General features: G+C 45.8%; 2 protein-coding genes across 11 annotated transcripts in view; one reads left to right on the top strand and one right to left on the bottom strand.

Moving 5' to 3' along the window:
• Positions 1-11,430, top strand: part of COL4A6 (collagen type IV alpha 6 chain) — a 283,087-nt gene extending 271,657 nt beyond the window's left edge. For 3 of the 6 annotated variants that reach the window (XM_054544948.2, XM_054544945.2, XM_009235153.4), the window contains 8 exons: positions 1,549-1,665; positions 1,997-2,158; positions 2,337-2,435; positions 4,001-4,147; positions 5,279-5,395; positions 6,349-6,540; positions 7,257-7,543; positions 9,747-11,430. In XM_054544948.2, coding sequence (XP_054400923.1) covers positions 1,549-1,665; positions 1,997-2,158; positions 2,337-2,435; positions 4,001-4,147; positions 5,279-5,395; positions 6,349-6,540; positions 7,257-7,543; positions 9,747-10,007 — 1,382 coding nt within the window. In that variant the 3' untranslated portion in view covers positions 10,008-11,430. The other 3 variants (XM_054544947.2, XM_054544946.2, XM_054544949.2) reach the window with 3 other exon arrangements.
• Positions 11,431-12,336: 906 nt separating this feature from the next.
• ATG4A (autophagy related 4A cysteine peptidase) overlaps positions 12,337-19,465 on the bottom strand; it is a 62,263-nt gene continuing 55,134 nt past the window's right edge. For 4 of the 5 annotated variants that reach the window (XM_054544064.2, XM_009235142.4, XM_009235143.4 and 1 more), the window contains 4 exons: positions 16,726-16,871; positions 15,161-15,217; positions 13,931-14,039; positions 12,337-13,368 (listed from right to left, as the gene is read on the bottom strand). In XM_054544064.2, the coding sequence (XP_054400039.1) occupies positions 13,298-13,368; positions 13,931-14,039; positions 15,161-15,217; positions 16,726-16,871 (383 nt within the window). In that variant the 3' untranslated portion in view covers positions 12,337-13,297. 5 annotated transcript variants of the gene reach the window in all.

The following is a 19,465-nucleotide window of genomic DNA, read 5'->3' as shown; positions in this document are numbered from 1 at the left end:
CTTTTATAATTTGTGTACTGCCCACCACTGCCTACTCTATCACACATGTGGTGTCTTGTTTATTAGTTTTGCATAATTTCAGCTTATATATATAAGCTATATATATATATGCTTTATATGTATATATACATAATATATGTGTAGAGCTGTATTTTCAGAAAAAAAGTATACAATATGTCTTTCTTTTCAGATTTTTACCCTGGGGATAAAGAAAAATATTTCAAAGGTTCGCCAAACCAGAAGTAACAATTCTATGAGTACCACAACGTGGCTTAGCTAATAGTTTTCTTTTTGTGTTTTTTTTTCCTGGACCTAAGAGACCTAGAGAGACTTTTCTCAAAATTTATTTTTTCTTTGTCTAAATTTCAAGATTCAATTAATTAATGAGCTATTTAAAAACACCCAAATCTACCATCACTTTATATAAATTTTCATGGATTTACCTTAATAAGAGAAATTCAGCATGTTTTTGCATTTTTCTTGTCACAAAAGATAAAATTCGATGTTAACATTTTTGGATTTTCTTGTCGCAAACAAAAATTAAGAATCTCAACCACCAGAACAGTTTATCAACCAGTTTGAATCCATTTATCTTCATTTGAATATCTTCTAGAATATCCCAAAGTAATAAATATACATCTTCCGTGCTACATGTATAATATCAACACCTACCTTTGTGTTTTCCCATCAAGATTACCATCGATGTATTTGATATGTGAGCACTAAATAAATCTTCTGTGATCAGATGAAAGTTTTGGTTTTGAACATATTACAATAGAAATAGTTCCACAAACAGAAAACATGTAAAGCAGTATTAAAATTTGAGCAAATGAGTATTCTGTATCTATTGTAATAAGTGGTTATTCTCTTTGGCCAAAAAGGGAGGAGGGATTTAGTACAGAGACATTTGTTCCATAGGCAATTAAGCACTCACTTGGCTCATATCATGAAAAGATATGAAAAGATTGTTTCATATAAAACAATCTATAAAAGATTGTTTTCCAGTTTGCCTAGAAATTGCAGAAGATAGCCCTAGAAGACACAGAGGCACCGCACTCTTGCTGCCTCCATTCTGATCGGCCTGGTGTCTGTTCTGACTGGCTGGGGTCTGTGGCCTACGTTCTGTAACCTTTGTGCAGCATCAGACATAACTGGCTAACTTAAGAGGTGTTTTTTGACACAGACAGTAGGTTTAAAATCACTTTGGAAACTTAAAAGTCCAGGTGCTCAGTCATGCCTTCTTTTCTTTCTGGTGTGGGGGAAATTGGCCTAAAATATTTCCATTACCAGTGAGGTAAGGGAGCTAGAACTTTCCAACAAAACGCACCTCCAGCTGGAAAAGGGGAGTCTCTGAGCCCTTGTCAGTTGTTTGTCTGCTTTCTGGGAAGGAAGGATTATGGGAGAAGAGCCCTCTGCTGGCGTTCTCTGGTCTGGCTCCTACCTAACTGCTTCCATTTTCTCTGTGTGAGCTTCCATTTTCTCTGAAAGAGCCTGGCCATCTTCTGGGCACACGGAGCCTATCCAGCCCCTTTTATTTATTCTTTACAGGTTTCCCAGGTCTCCAGGGCCCTGCTGGTCTCCCCGGTGCCCCAGGCATCTCCTTGCCTTCACTCATAGCAGGACAGCCTGGTGACCCCGGGCGACCAGGCCTAGATGGAGAACGAGGTAAAGACAGGAAGCCCAAAAGAGGGCTAGCTACCACCTTTTGTCTGACATTTGGGGAAGTCATGTATACAGCGCAGCCAAGTCCCTGTTGCTGGACATATGTGGGTGTGTTTGGCTTCACATCCCTCCCCGAGTGGGGACACAGGGGACTTGAGCCGAGTGCATTTTGCTACAATGGTTTGGGAAAGTCTGGGCACTGGGACCCCACAGATGGTGAGGGAACAGTCTCTGTCCTGGGAATGGGCTTTGGAGTCCTGTCAGTCCCTAGGCCTTCTGCAGTGGCTACTGCCTGTTCACCTGCCCCTTGCCCCTCTTCCGATCTTATCCCTAGGCCGCCCAGGCCCCCCTGGACCCCCAGGTCCCCCTGGGCCATCCTCGAATCAAGGCGACACCGGAGACCCTGGCTTCCCTGGAATTCCTGGACCTAAAGGGCCTAAGGGAGACCAAGGAATTCCAGGTTTTTCTGGCCTCCCTGGAGAGCTAGGACTGAAAGGTACGGCTGCTCGGCTGGCTGCTGGGCCCTTCCCCACTCCACGGCCAGGACTCCTTCCTGCAGTCCTGTGAAGAGAGGCCAGTGGCTGATGTTCTTCCCCACCTCACCCCTGCCTATCCTCCACCCCTACCGCCCCTACCATGCCAGGACCTGACTTGCTTCCTTTGGACTTTGTCAGGCATGAGAGGTGAGCCTGGCTTCATGGGGACTCCAGGCAAGGTTGGGCCACCTGGAGACCCAGGATTTCCCGGAATGAAGGGGAAGGCAGGGCCAAGAGGTAAGTTGGGAGCATGTGCTGGGCTGATCCAGAGCTCGAGGGAGGGGCCTGGTGGTAAGGTTCCTTCAAGCATCATTGCCCACCACGCCAAGAAATTCTGAATGTCTAAAACAGCTGGGTCAAAGTACCCCAGAGAGGCAGTTTCTCTACCTTGGGGATCCTTCAGCCTCTATCACCTCCCAGGACTGAAGACCACTGCTGCCTTGCCACCATGGATCCTGCTACTGACTGCCTCTCTGTGTTATCTCTGCATTAGTGGGCATTGGGTTTGCACTCAGATCACCACCCACCCGTTTGCTCAATTCAGAAATAAAGAACCATCTTTTGCATCCTTTCCCACCCCCACTCACACACATGCAATCTAGTAGCAAGCCCTGAGGCTTGTACTTCCTAAATGTGCTTTGTATCTGTTCACCTCGCAGTACCTTGGTTGCTACCCCCAGATCCAAGCCACCAATAGTTCTCAGGCAGCACCCTTCCTCCCCCGACCCTAGCGGTCACTTTTCCACATAGTGGCCAAAAAGAGCTTATAAAAACATAAATCATCCAGTGGCTTCCCATGGCATAGGAATGAACTAACCGTGGCCTGCAAAGCCCTGTGTGATGCCTCCCTCTTCATCCTCATGACCAGCCCTTCCCCTTTGCTGCTCACTGTGCTCCTGCCATACTGGCCTCTTTCAGTTATCCAAAAACACCAAGTCCTGGACTACCACAGGGCCTTTGCACATGCTACTTCTACTTCCCAGAGTGCACTTGCCCGTCTACTCTTTAAATAGCAAAGTCCTTCCAATGTTTTGGTGGTCTCAGTTTAAATGCCATTGCTTGCAAAAGGCCACTGATCATTCTCTAAAACAGATGCCTCCACCCCATACCACCCTCTGCTCCCTCCCAGTGTCCCTGTGTTAGTCCTTTCCTCCACAGTACTTCTCCCAACTTGCACTCAGATTAACAGTATTTGTCGAGTTAGGCATTATTCATCTTCATCACCAGACCATAATCTCCATAAATGTCTGTCATATTCATTGCTCTATCCCCAGAGCTACCAGGACCCTGGCATATAATAAGCACTGGGGAAATATTTGTTCAATGACTTACTAAGCAAATTATGCTATTAGAAAGGCAGCTGGCTGGTGTCGGGTTCCTAGGCTGGGATGCCAACTGAACCTCTGGGGTTAGAAGCATCCCCTCAGCCTCCTTGGCACTGTGTTCTAACCAGTGAGTAAACCAGCCACCCCAGCCCTGAGAGAAGGCTCAGCTCACCATATTAGCAGCAAATGCTTCCAGACTGCCTGTCACCCACTGGGCCCAGTGCTGGGCCCTGAGGAGACAGGATGAATATGACCCAGTTCCTTCCCTCTTGGAGCTACCCAGCCACTGGGGAGAGAGATGGATAAAGAAGGCATTGTATAATATCACACAGTGCCATCCTGGAGATATCCAGATATCCTGTGGGGACAAACAGGGTAGAAAGCTGTTGATTGCAAATTAGTAAAGAAGGCTTCTGGGGCCCCAGTCGCCTGCCTCTGCCTCAGCCTGATGTTCTTATTTCCCCCACCTGCCCACAGGCTCTTCTGGCCCCCAAGGTGCTCCTGGACAAACACCAACTGCAGAAGTTGTCCAGGTTCCTCCTGGACCCTTGGGTCTACCAGGGATCGATGGCATCCCTGGCCTCACTGGGGACCCTGGGGCTCAAGGCCCTGTAGGCCTACAAGGTGAGGAGGGTGCCAGAGAAAGGAGATTTGTTGGGGAGTTGAGACAGCTTGGCTGAGAGGCTGGCTTGGATGTCCAGCTCCAAGGGTGTGTCTTCAACAAGCGTTGCCTCTGTTCATTCACGAAGCTCCCAAGCTTCCTGTTGGGGAGAAGAAGGGCCAGCAGGACCAGCAGGGTGGTTGTACTTGGTACTTGGCTTTAGAGGATGTGAGGGCAGAGCAAGGTTGCTACTCCAGACCACTCGCCCCTCTCTAATGTGCTGCAGAGAGATGGAGGGAGTGTGGTGGCGAATAAAGGGCCACACAAGACAATGAAGAAAGTCCAAGGCTGGGGGACAGAAAACCTGGCCTCTAATTGGAGTAAGTTAGAAGTCTCTCTGGGTCTCGGTGTCCTCATTTTCTTCTTCTTCTTTCTTCTTTCTTCTTTCTTCTTTCTTCTTCTTTCTTCTTTCTTCTTTCTTCTTCTTCTTCTTCTTCCTCCTCCTCCTCCTCCTTCTTCTTTTTATTTTTTTTTATTTTTGAGATGGAGTCTTGCTCTGTCACCCAGGCTGAGAGTGCATTAGCGCCATCTCGCCTCACTGCAACCTCCACCTCTCGAATTCAAGTGATTCTCCCGCCTCAGCCTCCCGAGTAGCGGGGACTACAGGTGCATGCCACCACACCCAGTTAATTTTTGTATTTTTAATAGAGACAAGGTTTCCCCATGTTGGCCAGACTGGTCTTGAACTCCTGACTTAAGGTGATCTGCCTGCTTTGGCCTCCCAAAGTGCTGGGATTACAGGCATGAACCACTGCGCCCAGCCTCGGTGTCCTCATTTCTGATATGGGATGCTTGCCATTGCCCTGCATAATTTCCATTGTTGCTGGAAGGATGAGAAGAAGGGAGGTGGAAGTGGGCATAAAGGGGCTCAGAAAGGCTAAGTTGAGGGCACTGCCCCAGGGCAGAGATGCCCGCATGAACTAAGAACTAGCCCAGGCGGCTGCAGCCTTGATGTGCAGTGTGCACACCAAGTCGACAGCCAGTGCACCGTCTCCTAGTGAGTCTTGGGCATGACACACAAGTCCCCTTTCCTGGGGAAGGCGCCTGGGGACCCTCTACATTGAGTACCCTCCTTTGGGCTTTCTCTCCTGCAGGCTCCAAAGGTTTACCTGGCATCCCCGGTAAAGATGGCCCCAGTGGGCTCCCGGGCCCACCTGGGGCTCTTGGTGATCCTGGTCTGCCTGGACTGCAAGGCCCTCCAGGATTTGAAGGTCTGATGATGCCACATTAGGAGGCGGAGCGGGGGGTGGTCTGGGATGGTTTGAGGCTAGGGGGTGAGTAAAACTTCGAGTCTGAAACTTAATAAACCCAGTGGTAGAGCTTGACACTCCTAAGATGCTCAAAAACTGGGCTCTAAGTCCATTCACTCCCCACTATCCTCTGAGCCTGTGAAGGGATACCCTACATTCTGGAAGGCAAAGGACTGTTCCAAATCCTTTTCTGGGCTCTCTTCCAGTGCTTAAAAGGTCTGACTTTATACTACAGATGGCCCCCTGCCCTTTACCTCCCCTTTTCTACCCAGGGATTCTGACACACATGGGAGGGGGATGTTCAAGGAATAACAACACTTGAGATAAGGTGTGGCTGTCCATATACCTCTTCTATTTGTGTCCCACTTTATATTGGGGATGACAAATTAGTTGTCCTGAGTAGAGAACAGTTCAGAGGCTCGGTGGGAAACTGTGGCAGTTGATTTGTCATGTCTGTCATGGGCAGGAGAGGAGGGCAAGATTTTACCCTGCTAATCCTAACTCTGCTTTCGATGCCTCTGATTCAGCAGCTACATAGTTATTTCCTATGAGGGCCTGCAAGGCTGGACCTGAGAAGTATCCCTCTCCACACCCTAATCCCCACTGAGAGAGACCCCAAGGTCAGGTGGCTATGGGAAGGAAGCCTAACAATGTACTTTGAAAAATGGGGCGTCTGTAGCTGGATACATCTGAGATAGAGTTGTAGCTCTACCACTTACTAGCTGTAGGACATCTGAGCCTCAACTTACTCATCTAAATATTGGGGTGGTAATACCATTTTCCAGGGTCATCGTGAGGATTGAGTGAGATAATACATGTGTATAACATGCCTTGGACAATGTGTGGTACAATGTGAGTAGCTGATGTTATCATTAGCTGCACCACACTCACCTTTTATGATCTGTCTCTCTCAGGAGCTCCAGGACAGCAAGGCCCCTTCGGGATGCCTGGAATGCCTGGCCAGAGCGTGAGAGTGGGCTACACGTTGGTAAAGCACAGCCAGTCGGAACAGGTGCCCCTGTGTCCCATCGGGATGAGCCAGCTGTGGGTGGGGTACAGCTTACTGTTTGTGGAGGGACAAGAGAAAGCCCACAACCAGGACCTGGGTAGGTATCAGCTCTGACAGCCAGCCCTGGTCACCTGTCCCCACAAACACCAACAGCCAACCCCTCTCTTCTCCCAGCCCTTTCTAGGTCCACTGTTGTGTAGTGAGTTACAAGCATCAGTTCTGGAGTCAGGTGGATCTGGATTCAAATCCTGGCTCTGTCACTTACTAGCTGTGTACACTGCATTAGTTATTCAACCTCTGTAGGCTTTGGCTTCCTCCTTAATGGAACAAAGCTAATTCTAGTACCTATCACACAGGCTGGTGGAAAGATTGCATGAATCAATCACCCAATGTAAATTGCTTAGAGCAACATTTGGCATTTAACCATCCATTAAATATTAGCAATTAGTAGTAGTAATAATAATAATATGACCTGCAGGGCAATGATGATTACCTGAGAATTAATTGTGTTGTCTGCAGGTGTGCTAAATCTTAAAAGCAGACTCAGTCTATTAAATGCTGTTTCTTTCAAAGCAGATTAATTAGGGCGGAATTATACAGCTTATAAAAAGATTCTTGTTATTATCAAATTTCCCTGGTGCATTTAAAATAGAATTTGATCAACACACTTCGGCGCATGTACAATGTTACAGGATTGGAAGGAGAGGGCTGCCTCAGTCTGGTGCAAGTGGTTGGATGTAAACCCAAACCGCCATCTCGTCAAAGCCCCTCAGCCAGACCTCCCCTGCCCTTGCCCACTTTCTCTCCTTCCAGGCTTTGCTGGCTCCTGTCTGCCCCGCTTCAGCACCATGCCGTTCATCTACTGCAACATCAACGAGGTGTGCCACTATGCCAGGCGCAATGATAAATCTTACTGGCTCTCCACTACCGCCCCTATCCCCATGATGCCCGTCAGCCAGACCCAGATTCCCCAGTACATCAGCCGCTGCTCTGTGTGTGAGGCACCCTCGCAAGCCATTGCTGTGCACAGCCAGGACATCACCATCCCACAGTGCCCCCTGGGCTGGCGCAGCCTCTGGATTGGGTACTCCTTCCTCATGGTAAGGTCCTGCACTGTCCCCTCCCCTAGTTGGAGGCAAAGGGCCCCTTGGACTGGTTCCCAGGCTCAAGGGACACCAGGTAGAAAGCATAGAGTTTGAAAAGAAGAGAAATGCTTGGACTGGGCTTGGCTAAAGAATGGAGAACCCAGTTCTGCATGAATGGCAGCTAGTTATGGGTGTAGGGGAAAGACAGCAGTTTGCACCCAGTGGTTCAGGGGCTAGAATATCTGTGAGTCACAGGTCAATGCCCCGCCGTCTCCCTGCCCGCTTCAGTTATGCCACACCCAAGGGAAGAGCAAAACACACTAAAATCTGGGAGGACAGTGAGGGAGAGGCTGCCACTACTTGGGGCCAGGACACAGTCTCACTAATCAGCCCAGCCGTGGCACTGTCCCCTCTTCTCTCCACCCTCCCAGATCCCTCTGGCCTCTGCCATCTCCTCCCAAAAGGCTTTGATGAGTGCATGCTGCGTTTATATGTCCTTGCTGGTATTTTTGCTGCCTCTCCATTTCGGTGGGAAGGCAGCGGTCAGCCATGTTGTGTGTCTTGCTAAGAAAAAGAATATCTGCAGGCCCAAAGAGGCATCAAGTCCCTCACATAATATCCTGTGAATACCTGGGGATGTTTCTTCAAATAAAAGGTCAGGTTTAGGGTCAGGACATCCCCCAGGGAAAACCACTGTGGCACCCATTGAAGTACTCTGCCTTGCCAGAGCTTCTCTGTTGAATTGCCAAGGGTGAGATGGTGAGAGAGTGTCTTTAAAAAATGACCAAAGCTGCAGGCTCCCCAACATTAGCGTACCTACCTGGGGAAAGGTACTTTTCCTTGTTATGCTCTGTCTTTGGACATTGGACAGTTTATCCCAGTGTAATACAGAATCACCTCAGCTGTCCTTCTGTCCTGTCCACCACCCTGACCAGGAAATAAGAAGAGGCCCCTGAGCTTCCACAGGAAATGATACAAACGCTGTGTACTAAATCTCATGTGCCCTGCTTATGGGAGGGCTCTTAGCCCTTATTCAGAGTCTCTTTACTCTTCCTTTACACATTAATTCCAATATACTAGAATATTATTCCTGAACATATGTAAGGGTGAGAAGTTGGACTGCCTAGCAAGGCATCTTGAAGCAATGAGACATACCTATTAAAAAGGAGAAAATAATTTAAAGGAGGCCCAAGGATTCTACGGGCCGTACCCCTTGGTATGGGGCTCTTGCATAATCATCGCCCACAAAAACTGACATTCACAATGACGAGCCTGATTCATCTGCAAAGTTTAAAATAACCTAGTGTCTGCTACTTAGTAAAGCAGGAAAATGTATTGTGCGCTTTAGAAAGTTTTTGATTCTCAGGGTCAAAGTGAGGAAAATTTTGATGCTTCAGTTGTCAGGAAAGGTCACCTGAAAGGTCCCATGGAGACTCTCACTCTTGCAAAGTTCTGCAAAGTAAGGAGTCCCTGTGTGCCAACTTGGGCATTTGTCTCATTGGCCATTTGCTGACACGGTTGTGTATTAGGCCTCTTCCCTATCTCCTTGTGGTCCAGATGATAGCCCAGCTAAAGTGAAGAGAGACAGGCAGGAGTGTGGAGAGACAGGAGCTGCTGTCTATGGGAATAGTAACTGAAGACCACCAGCTCATGTGTAGCCCTGAAACTGAATACTGAGGGAGCCCTCTGAGGTGAGGGCCAGGGCATTTGGGCCAAATACAACAAATTAAGGAGAACTTCAGTAGGTTTTGGACTGTCCTTCTTTTCCTTCTTAGAGTACAATGCATGGTTGAGAGAGGGCTCTGAGAACTGCAGTCCAGAAGCCTATTGAATTTTCCTTCACTCAGCTTTTCTCAGATCCATTTGTCTGAGGAAATTTTGCAAGGGGGGTACCTAACAAACCTCTGAACCCAGTGGGACAGTAGCAGTTTGGGAATTGCTGCTTGACATGTAGTCATTGCCCACATAATGGGTTAGGAGGGCACTAGGGAGCTTGGAAGGGGACACTCTTGGCCCTGAAAGCTGCTATGAGGGAGGACAAGCAGCCCCTGCACCTAAAACACAGCTCGTGGTATGCTGGCTTGAAGTGGGGACTGAGACAAGGAACCAGGGCTTAGGAATGGAGCTCATGTGCCCCTGTAGCAGCGGAGCACCCGTCCCCTCCCCACACCAACCCTTGGCAGGCACAGCTCATGCACTAATCTCCTGTCTGTTTCAGCACACTGCCGCTGGTGCTGAGGGTGGAGGCCAGTCCCTGGTCTCACCTGGCTCCTGCCTAGAGGACTTTCGGGCCACTCCTTTCATCGAGTGCAGTGGCGCCCGAGGCACCTGCCACTACTTTGCAAACAAGTACAGTTTCTGGTTGACCACAGTGGAGGAGAGGCAGCAGTTTGGGGAGTTGCCTGTGTCTGAAACGCTGAAAGCTGGGCAGCTCCACACTCGAGTCAGTCGCTGCCAGGTGTGTATGAAAAGCCTGTAGGGTGGCACCTGCCACTCTGCCCCTTGCCCTCCCCTGCCCCTCACAACAGTCACCTCACAAACCTGAATGGTCTGAAGAAGGAAGGCCTGAGCCCCTTTGCCTATCTGTCAAGTTGTACATTGGAGTCTCATTTGGGCTAGACTACTGGACACTCGTCACCCCAGCCCTCGGGTCCACAGAGATGAGCCCACCCTGCTGAGATCTGCTGTCCCATTTCTGTCAAGCTGGTGCTACTGTTTGATTCGGATGATTGTGTGACTATTCATGGCTACCTCAGAAAGATTTGATGGGCCACCACTGTCTTAGACCCCTAGCTTTCTCCTCATTGTCTTGATCGGAAAGCTCTTCCTAATCATTAATCAGTCATTTCTTCATGTACAGAGGTCAGCACACATTATTTGGCTTAAACCAAAACCCAGTGTTTCCACACTTAAATTCTCTAACCGAACATTCATGGATGGCTCAAGTCTGCACAGGGCAAGTCCTCACTCTTCAAGGAGGCCCACTGTGTCTAGGCAGGCAAGAGAATTGAAATGAGGTGCCACCCAGTAGCCCAGGGTGAGCTTTAGCTCTCTCTAGAATGAGCAAGACTGGGCCCCATATGGCTTAGGGAGGCTTGAAGGCCAGCAGCTGGGTTGGGGGTAGTGGTCATTAATGGCATATGGTCCTAGACAAACCATCTCCTCCTTGCCGGCTCCCCCTCCAGCCAGAGACAGAGGACGTGGCCTGGTTCAAAGTAAAGCAGAGGATGCAACAAATGTGGCCAAGCCTATCAAAGGAAATGAGAATGACAGCCTTTTTTCCTGGGCCAGGACTAGAGGGGTGGGTGCATAAGGATGTGTGAGTTTTGCTTTTGACTCCAGGAACAAAAAGGTAAATCCCACATCCCAGTTTCTTAGAAGTCCCTGTTTATTCCAAATGCCATCCAGATGTGTGCAATGTGGCAAACTGAAGCTGCACAGTGTTGGTTTCCTTGTATTCTGAGGATGTTAAAGACTTTCTGTTAAATGGTCATCCAATTGCTCTTTCACAGGTAGCTTATTAAACTATTTTAATATTTTTTTTAAACCTCATAAAAATCTAGCACACTCTTCTCTTGAGCAGTTAGCAGGCCTAAAGCAAGCCTGAATTCGCTATGCAGTACATTGTATTCTGTTTGGGGGAATTTGTTTTAGCCATTTTCTTTAATTACCAGTTTTCCAGAACACTCTTAGCTATGTTGACATGAGGCAATTCCTTCCAGGTGATTCTGTTTCCTTAAGTATTATATAAACTGTGCCAATACAGACAAAGCATAATCAGTATAATCTGAATTATTGTTATCTTCACCTCCTGAGTAATAAGCATGGTGTCAGTTTTGTACATAGCAAATAAAATAAATGAAATCTGAACATGTGACTCTTCTGATGTTCTTTTATGAAAACTTTTCTAATGTCCATCTCACTGCAATTTATGAGTCCCTCTCAGAGCCTGAGAGGTTTCTGTTACTGCCAAGTCGAACTCTGTAACAAAACACTAAGGCAGGAAAAAATTAGAAGATGATCAAAGTCAAAGGGCTGAAACAGTCCTCTAACAGTCAACAAACCCATAAGCTGCTTCAAGATAAGCCTATGCCTACTTTTATCCCTGTCACACGCTAGAGTTCAACATATCAAAGCATGATGTAGGTTGATAAAAATAAATAAATTTTTTGAATAAAAAAAGAGTTCAAGAAAGGCATTTTCATACTTCTGTGGCCTTAGGATCATTTGTAGATAAAACAAAAGTAGAGAATGTTAAAGTCATTAAAATCAAATCCAAGCTGTGTATGTATGAGTGTGTATGTGTGTGTGTGTGTGTGTGCATATATTTATATATGTATTTTAAAATACATCCTCTGAGAGGATAAACAATAAATTAATACCGTTGGGAATTTCCAAGGGAGGGAACTGACCTATCGGAGAGAGAGACAAGTCACTGAATATCATTTTACAACTTTTGAATTTTGAACCATTGGAATATACTGGGGAAAAAAGAAAAACATGGAATCTAAGGAAACAAGCAGATTGGTTTGGTGCTAGCTTCCAGTGGCTGACCTTCCTCGGGACTTGATTAAGGATGGGGGTGAAATGTAGGCAAGTTAAGGGAGTAAGGAAAGGAAAATGGGAAGGTATTGCTGGGGCTTGAGGTTCATCCTCACAGGAAAGTGGTTAGTAAAGCTAATTTGATGAACACATGCTTTAAAACCTATTATGTTGCTAGTCCTCAAATGGTTTGGAATTGTATATGATGCACAGATTAAATGTGTAATTCACCACATGAATAATTCTAAATATGGCTGTCAACCAAGTAGGGTATACTTCAAACACAATTTATTTTTAATTTATCAAACAAAAATCAACAATTTAAGTCACTGATTGGCAAGCTACAGCCTGCAGGCCAAACCCAGCCCTCCACCTGTTTTTGTAAATAAAGTTTTCTTGGAGTACAGCCATGCTCATTTACATGCATATTGTCTGTTGCTGCTTTTGCATGTCAACAGCAGAGTTGAGTAGATGTGACAGAGGCCGCATGGCCTGCAAAGCCCAAAATATTTACCGTCTGGCCCTTTACAGAAAAAGTTCGCTGACCCCTGATTTAAGTGATCATGATTTAAGGACAGGGTGATATCTGACAAAAGTATCAGTAAGAATGGGGACAGTGACCCATCAAATAGTAAGATTCCCGCAAACAGAAGGGAGATCAAGAAGTGTATATTTGACATCGTTACTTTGACAAACATTTTGATATAAATTATAATTACTTCAACTACACAATCAAATAATTTAACAAGAACCTTTTCCTCCCTGATTCAGTCACTTTATTATTTGAGCAAGAGAACAGATTGCTGCTTAGTATTTAGTCCAAAAGAGGTCACACCTGAAAGGGTGAAGAACAGCTTAACCATCTCTTATCTGCTGGTGCTTGAAGCAAGCTGAGAGTTGCTGTCTGTCTTCCAGATGTCCATTTCCTCATTGCAGCAGCTGAAGACTTGCTGTAGCCATATAAGACAAACTGGGAAGCAATGAACTCCTCCTCATCTCTCTGCTCCTAGGCTCCATGATTGTTCTATTTCTTTCTGGGGAAGGGTTACTGTCATTTGTTTTGTTTTGTTTTTCTGAGAAACGGTGATTGGCTCAGTCATGATTGCTATTGAGTTTGTATGCTATTGGCATATCAGGCACTTGCTGACTAGAAAAGTTTTATGTAATAAGTTCATGTTTTTATGGTGCCAGATGGAAGACAGACCTTCAAGTTGAGTTCCCAGGATTCTACACACTCAGAATCTCAAAATCTTCCTCCAGATCAAACTCCTCCAGTTGCTCAGTAGAGTCAATGAATTCTATCAGAATACGGAAATGAGAAAGAAGAAAAGCTTGACACTTGGGTTGAAGTGGTCAATCAATACTTTACTCAGTAGTTAAGACTAAGCATTTTTTAATTGCTTTACTAAAGAAAGACTTGTGTGGAGGAGACTTACAATTAGAACTACTGCCAAGTATTAGAAATTATCTATAAAGACTCAAAATAGCCAGACTTGTTACACAAACCTAAACCTAACGACGGTGATGTGGCCAAGGCTCTGAAAGCCCTTCAAGATACCTTTGAATTATCGATGGCCTCAATTTGCTATTCTGAACCAGACCATGAAAAAGCAATCCTAGTCATCTTGATTTTGCATAGAACTTTTGCAATGAGCTCATTTTCTTCTTTTATCATTCTTTGAAATTGGTAAATATCAGCTCGTCGGAAGATTAAAATAACCAGAAGCACCACTTTTTGATCACTCCAGCTGAGTAGAAATTTTACTGTCCACAGAAAGCATGGGCCACAATTCCTTCTTTCTCATAAAACAATTGCTATACGTGGGTCTGCTAGCTGAGAGCCATTGAACAACAGCTTACCTGCCCCAGTGGTTGTCACTTCTGGCTTGGCTGGAGGTACAAAGGGAGGCCAGTGTGATGGATGTTTCTGAACTAATTCAAACATCCTTAAATTCTCCTTTAGAATTTCCTGGGGAGATAACGAAACAGTTTTAAATACTTCAGAGTCACAACATTTCTAATTGGCAATCTTTGACCCCAAACCCTGAGACAGTGGTCTGCTGGTTGCCAGGTGAAAACAGGGGCCTAGAAAATACATGCATCCTCTACTTAAAGCATCTGAAGACCCAGCCATCTTCAATTCTAGATACTGTTTGGCCAGGAAGGAAGGACATTGGGGGGAGTATCTGATGAAGGCCAGCACTCACTGCCTATTCTCCATCATGAGGCATAGTTCCTGTGCCAGATGCACGGCTCCAGCTCACCTTAGGGGTGACATGTTCCTGAAGCATTGGCTCCAAAGAAGTGTCAGTTAGTCAAATTAAATATGCCCCAAGAGACTATTGCTACATATTGGCATGGTTTCAGTGGCAGTCCAACATGTATGGTATATATCCTAATTTACATGGCATAGTCTTAGCTGGGCACGGTGGCTCACGCCTGTAATCCCAGCACTTTGGGAGGCCAAGGTGGGCAGATCACCTGTGGTCAGGAGTTCAAGACCAGCCTGGCCAATGTGGTGAAACCCTGTCTCTACTAAAAATACAAAAATTAGCTGGGCATGGTGGTGGGCGCCTGTAATCCCAGCTACTCGGGAGGCTGAGGGAGGAGAATTGCTTGAACCTGGAGACGGAGGTTGCAGTGCACCCAGATCCCGCCACTGCACTCCAGCCTGGGTGACGGAGCGAGACTTTGTCTCAAAAAATAATAAAATAAAATAAAAGGCATAGTCTTATCAGAAAATTCTCACTCCACCTTTAAATGTGACATAAATACAGTTTTGCTGCATTCTAAAATGTAAGTATTGCCTTTAGAAAATAATTATCTATTAATGAGATAAAACATTAGGTTTCATCACTAAAAATATCACGCCCTTGACATGCTAAGCATATTTCAAACCAAAATTTTTGTTCAGTTTCCCTGAAGTTATGCACAATTCTGCACACCTGACAGTTTCTTTGTTGCCTTAGTTTCTTTCTCTTGCAGTAAAGTCGTATCAGAGTAGGATTTTTTTACCATGAAAAACAATCTTGAAAAGGAATAAAATAGAGTAACTTCATTTTTCAGACTAAGAAAAACATATAGCTTTACCTTCTGAACAAGGCTACACCAGTTATCAAAGTCTTTTTCTTCTTTGCAGAAAAATCCCTTGGGGGAAAGCAAAAGAACACAACTTAGAATTACCCTTGGTATTGCACAATGTAGCTGTTGGCCCAGAATTAGAATGTGGGCCAGTCTCTGTGGATGTGACTTCTCAGCAATAAAGGAGGAAGACTGCCTGGGCTTCTCTCTCTCCTAACTCATTGCCTTACTCAGACATACACATCACTATCTCAGTCTTGCTCTCATTCTCACCCTTGCTCTCTGTCCCTTTCCCTCTTTCCTCACGCTGCAAGATATTTTAACTTGAAGATCATCCTCAAAGTGTAGGGTTAATTCCATTACTTTCAGTGTACAAATATACACATCTCCAAAGAACATTCAATTAAGCCAACAAACAAAGCCAAATAGTACTTTTAGCTAGAGGCAATACTTAAGAAGATGGCATTGACCTTAAGGAAATTATCTACCAGAATAGAGAGAACCATCAGTCTGTGCTTTCTCAACCTCAAAGCCATCCCAGAGTAGTGAAAGAATGGTTCACAAGAGGAGGACTTGCAGCTCCTGGTCACTGGTATACTGACAATTGGATTAAACTGGAGGAGAGGATGCAGACAGGCCTCAGAATCACTGGTTACTTCACAGGCAGATGCCCCTTCAGTGTGTGTAGACACCAACCATACTTCTGGGGGAAAATCCTGCAGCTTCCTAGATTGTGTGCACCCAGGGCATCTTGCTCCCTTATCTCTCCCTAGTGATATCCCATCTTCCTCCCTGTGCCTGGGTAGCAATAATTTGAGGATAAGAAGGAAACGGGGGAAAGATGATAGTAACTAACATTTATAGAATGCTTACAATGTGCCAGGCCCAGTGCCAAGTGCCTTACATGCATTGCACCTCGTACAACCCCATAAGGAATGAACTATTGTTTTCCTCATTTTAGAGATGAGAAGACTGAGGCTCAGAAAGATTAAGTGACTCCTCCTAAGTTCATAGTTAGTGATACGGTTTGGCTGTGTCCTCACCCAAATCTCATCTTGAATTGTAATAATCCCCACGTGTCAAGGGTGGGGCCAGGTAGAAATAACTGAATCATGGGGGTGGTTTCCCCCATACCATCCTTGTGGTAGTGAATAAGTCTTATGAGATCTGATGGTTTTATAAATGGGAGTTCCCCTGCATAAGCTCTCTTGCCTGCCACCATGTAAGACATCCCTTTGCTCTTCCTTCATCTTCCACCATGATTGGGAGTACTCCCCAGCCATGTGGAACTGTGAGTTAACTAAACATCTTTCCTTTATAAATTACCCAGCCTCGGGTATGTCTTTATCAGCAGTGGGAGAACAGACTAATACAGTTAGTAAGTGGCAGAGCCAAGATTCCAACTGGAGCAGCTTGGCTTCAGGGTCCATTCCTTCCCCACTACACTCTACTGCCTCTAATGGGGATAGTGAGCAAACATACTCTTGCCTCCCTACCTAGCAATCTGGATAACTCCCAGGGAACCAATCTGTACACATCGTATCTCCTGGCCCACCCAACCTACGAATACCCACCAATGCAACTGAAGGATCCAGGTTCAGGATGTTCATTCGCTGTGGGGACTGCAGGCAATGGAAAGTCTGGTCATTAACCGTTCCATTCTCTTCAGTGTCGACAAAGGTCTGGGTTGTGTGAGGGTCCAAGAAGATGAGCTCGTCACCTGTTTTGAAGGAGATATGCTTAACCTTCAAAGGACTACCGGTCCTGGCCCCACTGCTGTCATTGGGAGGAGGCACTCTGGTTCTCTTAACCCCTCCCTTGGTGACAATGAGAATGGAATGACAGAAAGCCTGAAGCCAGGGTGAGCATGCTTAAAGGAAGCCACTTGCGCCCAAATCTTATCATTCAATGAGAAGATGTGCCCTAGCATTTACATCTCCTCAAAGTCCAAGTCCAAAAATGGAAAGTGACGGGTTTGAGAAAATGTGGGAATGAGAGACCACAGATGGCATGGCAGGCTCTGTGAGCAGCAGTAGCAAAGAGGCGGTAGGTGGAGTCACCAGGTCGCGGGCCCAGGTACCATTAGGGAGCTTTCTGCCTCTTTTGACATTGGAAAGCATCTCAGGCTAGACTGCTGGTTCTCAGCCCCACGCTCAGAAAGCACCTCTGGTAAGGGAGGAGGTCCTGACCTTCAAAAGAAATGCTGACTTTTTATGCAATGGGAATGCTGACTCTTTATGGATGAGAAACCAGTGAGCTGACTTCTGGTCCTGATTAGCTAGCAAGTTAGTACTTATTAGCAAGTTAGTAAGTTCCTGTCAGAAAGCACTGACTTTGTCACATTAACATCAGTACAGATGCAGCTCACTTGGAAAATTCACTTTGAGATGACTGACCTTGACACAAGAGATATAAGCTATGCTTCATTAAATTGAAAAAGTCTAGGCCCAAAACAACATGGGAGGAGTTTAGGATAATAAAATTTCTGCTTTGACCTGATATTCAAAGGGCTGAGAGTCCCTCTAATGTTCATCAGCCACAGGCTGAGGAGGCAAAGGTGCCCAAGAGGTACCCCAGCCTCACTGTCCAGGCCTGAGGGCCATCTGGTTCTCTGCGTGCTCAGCTACATCAGGCGAGCAAGGAGAGATCTACCTGCTGCCAAAGACTGGGGTAGGGAGGGATGCCCCAAAGACTCCCTCTGGAATGGTATCCAGGATTGTATTGGGCACATCTACATGTTTCTGTTGGCAAAGAATATGTTGATTTCTGAAGTCTCATGAAAAGTTTAACATTTTTCTATCATAAGCCAAGGACAAACCACTTAATTCACTCTGTCTTAATTTTCTTGTTTTTAAACTAGGGTCATTGGGCCTGTTCTAGTTGCCTCATGGTATATTACAAGGACCAGAAGATTTCACCTCTGTGAAATGCTTAAAACACAATACAAATAGAAAGTGGCCAGAGAAATATTTTACTGCAAATTAACAGTATTTTCCTACAAATGTATGTTTAAGAGTATGTTTAAATGTATGTTTAAGAAATCAATCCCCCCATATGACTTGCTTTATGAAAGTCAAGGTAGATATTTTTCCCCTAGACCACAGGTGGGCAAGATCAGTGATACTGAAAAAGCCTCAGATTACACTAAAGAGCAACCAAGATGGCTAGAAGGAAGCCTACCCAAGACCACAGAAAAGTCTGAGGGAAAGGAAGTTGTAGGCAAGAAAACAGAAAGCCAAAACTGAGTCATCTAATGGAATGTTTGGAGTTAAGGTGTTGGGAATAATAACATCTTCTCTGACTCTGACCAGGACCTTTTCCCATGGGTGTGTGTGTGTGTGTGTGTGTGTGTGTGTGTGTGGATGTGCATGGAGTGGAGCTTTACGAGCTGCATCATTTTTTTTTTTTTTTTTGAGACAGGGTCTCCCTCTGTGTGATGGTTAATACTGTGTCAACTTGACTGGACTGAAGGATGCAAAGTATTGATCCCAGGTGCGTCTGTAAGGGTGTTGCCAAAGGAGATTAACGTTTGAGTCAGTGGGCTGGGAAAGGCAGACCTGTCTTTAATCTGGGTGGGCACAATCTAACCAGCTGCCAGGGTGGCAGGCAGAAAAATGTGAAAAAGAGAGACAGCCCTAGACTCCCAGCCTACGTCTTTCTCCCATGCTGGATGCTTCCTGCCCTCAAACATTGGACTCCAAGTTCTTCAGTTTTAGAACTCAGACTGGCTGTCCCTGCTCCTCAGCCTGCGAATGGCCTATTGTGGGACCTTGTGATCATGTGAGTTAATAATAAACTCATATATATATACGTTCCTAGAATAATAAACTCATATATAAATATATATATTCCTATATATGTGTTCCTAGAAGTGAAATTGATAGGAAGCCTACTGCATTCCTACTTAATTTATATAAGCAGAAAAATTCTAGGTCGAATGCACAAAAGACTAATTTGAATTACAGAAACAGAGAATCACAGCCCATCAACCAATTTCCAGACTTGAGCCAGTTTACAGACCCAGAACCCTTTGAATGAAGGGGAGGCCAGGTCCCCTTGAGGAAGGACCTCACTATATTACTGACAATTTATGCAGTGAATCGCTCTCCCATCCTTCCCCAAGGAGACCTCCGGCCTTTTAGCAGGGTAACTGTGCACTGGGGGAAGGGAAATGATCAGACATTTCAGGGCCTACTGGACACTGGCTCTGAGCTGACACTGATTCCAGGGAACCCAAAATATCATTGTGGTCCTCCACTTAAAGTAGGGGCTTATGGAGGTCAGGTAATTAATGGAGTTTTAGCTCAGGTGTGA

The sequence above is a fragment of the Pongo abelii genome, chromosome X (genome assembly GCF_028885655.2).
Source record: "Pongo abelii isolate AG06213 chromosome X, NHGRI_mPonAbe1-v2.0_pri, whole genome shotgun sequence".
Taxonomy (NCBI): Eukaryota; Metazoa; Chordata; class Mammalia; order Primates; family Hominidae; genus Pongo; species Pongo abelii.
The sequence above is the reverse complement of the archived record's forward strand: the minus strand, read 5'-3'. Positions and strand labels throughout refer to the sequence as shown.